This window comes from Coregonus clupeaformis, chromosome 22, assembly GCF_020615455.1.
Source record: "Coregonus clupeaformis isolate EN_2021a chromosome 22, ASM2061545v1, whole genome shotgun sequence".
NCBI classification, from domain to species: Eukaryota; Metazoa; Chordata; class Actinopteri; order Salmoniformes; family Salmonidae; genus Coregonus; species Coregonus clupeaformis.
Genome location: NC_059213.1, coordinates 3,871,114 through 3,876,118, shown reverse-complemented (window position 1 = coordinate 3,876,118; position 5,005 = coordinate 3,871,114). Strand labels below are relative to the sequence as shown.

At 47.4% G+C, this 5,005-nt stretch overlaps 1 protein-coding gene across 1 annotated transcript; it reads left to right on the top strand.

Moving 5' to 3' along the window:
• LOC121562852 (NXPE family member 3) lies at nt 1-3,055 on the top strand (the record flags this gene model as incomplete). The annotated part of the gene is given in 10 exon segments (XM_041875013.2): nt 1-114; nt 331-448; nt 451-515; nt 517-606; nt 609-650; nt 652-975; nt 977-1,104; nt 1,250-1,320; nt 1,596-1,817; nt 1,946-3,055. Coding segments are annotated over 10 exon segments (1,716 nt in total), but the record flags the coding sequence as incomplete, so codon positions are not given.
• Nucleotides 3,056-5,005: the final 1,950 nt, after the last annotated feature.

The window sequence follows — 5,005 nt, the reverse complement described above, 5'->3', positions numbered from 1 at the left end:
GGACTGACAGAGGACAGCACCATGTGGAGGAGCCTGTCCAAATATTTCTGTGTCTTCTTCCTGCTGGCCCTGTCAGGCCTCTTCTTCCTGTTAAGCAACGTCAAAGTTCTGGAGGTAAGGGAAAGCCATCTGTACTCATAAAAAGTTACAAGTCCAACCTCCTTTATTCTTCCCACATTGCTTCCATCACCATCTACCTCCTTAACCTCTCGCAGAGCCGTGCTGCTTATGTCCAGTTTTCATTTAAATTAATGGGAGCGTTGCGCGCTCTGCAAAAGTTACACTTTATGCAGCATGCCTGTTAGTGACCTTTACTTTTCTCCTTAGCAGAATCTGAACTGCCAAACAGTGTCAACATTCTTCCAGCTCCAGAGCAGCATCCACACAGAGGCCCCTTCTCCTCTGGACCGCAACAAGAGCTACTGTGGCCTCCTGGGCCAGGAACCCTCACCGAGGAGGCTCTGGAGGAGCGTTACCTCCTGGAGTCCATCGCCTGGCCAGAGCCTACGCCCCCATTCTGTGAGTGTGTCCCTGGACCACACCAGTGATCCTGCACACAGCCATTTTGTGATCCTGCCAGCAGGGGGGCAGGAGAGAGTGGCATGTGGGGGGACCAGCTGGAGGCTCTGGTCCGGATGCACAATTTCCTATGGGCATCTCAAGAGCCATGGTGGAGACTTCTTGCTGGCCCGATTGTACTCCTCCGGATTGGAGGCAGGCGTTGCAGGACAGGTGCTGGACCACAGGAATGGGACCTACTCCGCCATTTTCCCATTACTATGGCAAGGGTCTGCACAGGTGGAGATGACACTGGTCCATCCAAGTGAGGCAGTTCATGTTCTACGACGGTTACAAGAGGAACGGCCCGATCGGGTTTTCTTTAAGAGTCTGTTCCGCTCTGGAAAACTGTCCCAGACAACTGTATGTAACCTGTGTCTGCCGACAAACCAGAAGCCGCTGTGCAATTACACAGACCCCCCACACGGGGGAGCCCTGGTACTGCTACAAGCCCAAGCTGCTGAGTTGTGACACACGGATCAACCACGCCAAGGGAGGCTATGTGAAACATCTGCTCACCAACAAAGAGGCGTTGCTCTTTCAGAGGTTAGTGAGGGGTACAGTATGTAAGTGAATGAGTGTAAAAGTGTGTCTAATTGAATCACAGACTTTGTTTCCGATGTATCAGATTGCTTGCTGCTGTGTATTTACTCAACATTAACTGCTATGTATTTATTCAACTTTTTCTCAGTGGTGTAAACATCAAAATTCACATTCATCCTTCCGGGTCTGACAGTGTCACTGTGCTGCCTGAGAAAAAAGGTAGGAGAGCAAGGATATGCTACAGTAAAACTGTGTTTACATTTTTTGCACTAGCTAGTCAGCCTACTAGCTATCCAGCTAGCTGCTATGATCTGCTACGTGGCTGTATACTTCAACCCTGGAGAGGTTCTGGGTGTGCAGGATAGTATTCCATCCCACTACTGCATCTACAATAATGTAAGGCGGGGAAGCGCCAGCACCTTTGTTTCCATTGTTTTGTGTACCTGCAAAGTGATGATGCTAGCTGGTGCATCATGCTTGCGTTCCTCTTTCAGACAAAGCAGACGTGGAGAGAAGCAGCATGAAGACGGAGCCTACCAGAATCACTCCTTCCGGGTATTACTTCCAAGGGTCATGGCGAGCGCTGACTGGTGGTGTGATACGCCAGTTTAACGACTCGTCTGCCATTACTCAGTGTCTGAAGGGCAAGGTGGTGTACATGTACGGAGACTCTACTGCCAGACAGTGGTTCGAGTACCTCAACGCCTTATTACCAGGTGAGTGCTGTCTGCAAGTCCTGTGACATATCTCACTCTCTGCTGCCTCAAGTGCTTTCTAACTCTCTCTTCTGTCTTTCCAACTCCCAACCCAACCCCCCACTCATCTCCCTCCCTTGTTGTCACAGAGCTGAAGCAGTTTAACCTTCACAGTCCTAAGAATGTGGGGCCCAATATGGCGGTGGACAGCACCCACAACACCCTACTGAGGTACCGTTGTCACGGTCCTCCAATCCGCTTCTCCAATGTCATCGCCAGTGAGATGCGCTATGTAGCAAACGAGCTGGATGGCCTGACTGGTGGGTCGAACACTGTGGTGTTTATTAGCATATGGTCCCATTTCAGCACCTTCCCTGTGCAGGTCTACATTCGCCGGCTACGCCACATTCGGCGGGCGGTGGTGCGGCTTCTGGACCGTGCTCCGGGGACCTTGGTGGTGTTGCGTTCAGCCAACCTTCAGGCCCTAGACCCACAAGTGAGCCTGTACAATAGTGACTGGTACTCATTGCAGCTGGACAGGGTGCTCAGGGCCATGTTCAGGGGTCTGGATGTCTTGCTGATAGATGCCTGGGAGATGACCCTTGCCCACCACCTCCCCCATGCCATCCACCCTCCCCCCATCATCATCAAAAACATGATAGATATTATCCTCTCTCGTGTCTGCCCATGAAGAGCTAGCAGATTGAAGGCTGGATTCCGTATCGCCTAAGTATCACAGAAGATCCGCGTAAAAATTCTGCTGTAATTTCCGATTTAACCGACATATGCAGTGTCTATGTGAATGCAGTCTCCGCAACCGCGGGAACATTGCCATCAATTGTCAATCGCACTATAAAGCGGATCTTCGGCGCTACGGATTGAATAGAGCCCTGAGTTAAATGATTTATGTCAGAATTCTCCATTAGTCAACACGTATACATATTGACAAAATGCCTAGCAATTCAAATTCTACATACCGAACATTCTGTTGATTTACCTGTTGTCACGTCAGACTGAATGACCTGTTATGATTGTTACTCTCTCAAAATGTGGCTCGGAATGTAAATAATGACCTGCACATTTGTCTGTGAACATTTGCCTTATTCTCAACTCCAGAACATTTAACAACACTCCCATTTTCAAACATATAACTAAGAGGGATAACACACAAATGAATAGGTGCGTAGCCTGAAACTGAGAAACATACAATAGAAGACAAACTTCCAGACACATAAACACAAAAGTGTACACGTGCACACACACAGACAAAAACACACTCATGTGTGGGCACACACACAGTCACACTCACACAGACACACACATACTACTACTAATAATAATAATAACAACAATTTAATCATAATAATATTCATCATTGATTTAATAATCCATTTAGCACTAATATAGAAATATGAAAAAAATAACAGAGAGAACAGAAAAGTAATTGTTTTGTTGAGTGACCTCTCTCCCCTCAGAGACACCCCTCTGATTCACTTTGCCCTCCCCTCCCTCCTCCCTCCCCCTGACATTCAAGTACATCCCAATACTCAAGTCTTTCTTTCCTCATCTTATTTCCTTCTTTACCACTGATAGGTGAGAGGATAGGATAAGGATCCACCAGTGCGTTTCACCTGTCTAGGCCTGTCAGATCAGCTGTTGTGTAGGAAAGGAGACAAGGAAAGGAGGCCAATGAAGTGTATTGGGACAAAGCCATCCAATGGTTTCACAGCATTGATTTGAGACTAGAGAGAAACCAGACCGTGTGGTGACCTTTGCAGCTGTGTGTGTCTGCAGCTGTGAAGACCACAGACATACAGTGGGGAAAAAAAGTATTTAGTCAGCCACCAATTGTGCAAGTTCTCCCACTTAAAAAGATGAGAGAGGCCTGTAATTTTCAACTATGACAGACAAATTGAGAAAAAAAAATCCAGAAAATCACATTGTAGGATTTTTTATGAATTTATTTGCAAATTATGGTGGAAAATAAGTATTTGGTCACCTACAAACAAGCAAGATTTCTGGCTCTCACAGACCTGTAACTTCTTCTTTAAGAGGCTCCTCTGTCCTCCACTCGTTACCTGTATTAATGGCACCTGTTTGAACTTGTTATCAGTATAAAAGACACCTGTCCACAACCTCAAACAGTCACACTCCAAACTCCACTATGGCCAAGACCAAAGAGCTGTCAAAGGACACCAGAAACAAAATTGTAGACCTGCACCAGGCTGGGAAGACTGAATCTGCAATAGGTAAGCAGCTTGGTTTGAAGAAATCAACTGTGGGAGCAATTATTAGGAAATAGAAGACATACAAGACCACTGATAATCTCCCTCGATCTGGGGCTCCACGCAAGATCTCACCCCGTGGGGTCAAAATGATCACAAGAATGGTGAGCAAAAATCCCAGAACCACACGGGGGGACCTAGTGAATGACCTGCAGAGAGCTGGGACCAAAGTAACAAAGCCTACCATCAGTAACACACTACGCCGCCAGGGACTCAAATCCTGCAGTGCCAGACGTGTCCCCCTGCTTAAGCCAGTACATGTCCAGGCCCGTCTGAAGTTTGCTAGAGTGCATTTGGATGATCCAGAAGAGGATTGGGAGAATGTCATATGGTCAGATGAAACCAAAATAGAACTTTTTGGTAAAAACTCAACTCGTTGTGTTTGGAGGACAAAGAATGCTGAGTTGCATCCAAAGAACACCATACCTACTGTGAAGCATGGGGGTGGAAACATCATGCTTTGGGGCTGTTTTTCTGCAAAGGGACCAGGACGACTGATCCGTGTAAAGGAAAGAATTAATGGGGCCATGTATCGTGAGATTTTGAGTGAAAACCTCCTTCCATCAGACATTTTAGTCATTTAGCAGACGCTCTTATCCAGAGCGACTTACAGTTAGTGAGTGCATACATCATTATTTTTTTTTACTTGCCCCCCGTGGGAAATGAACCCACAACCCTGGCGTTGCAAATGCCATGCTCAACCAACTGAGCTACATCCCTGCCGGCCATTCCCTCCCCTATCCTGGACGACGCTGGGCCAATTGTGCGCCGCCCCATGGGTCTCCCGGTCACGACCGGCTACGACAGAGCCTGGATTCGAACCAGGATCTCTAGTGGCACAGCTAGTACTGCAATACAGTGCCTTAGACCACTTCGCCACTCGGGAGACACTAAAGTAAAACTGCATAAAATGTGGTAAAGAAA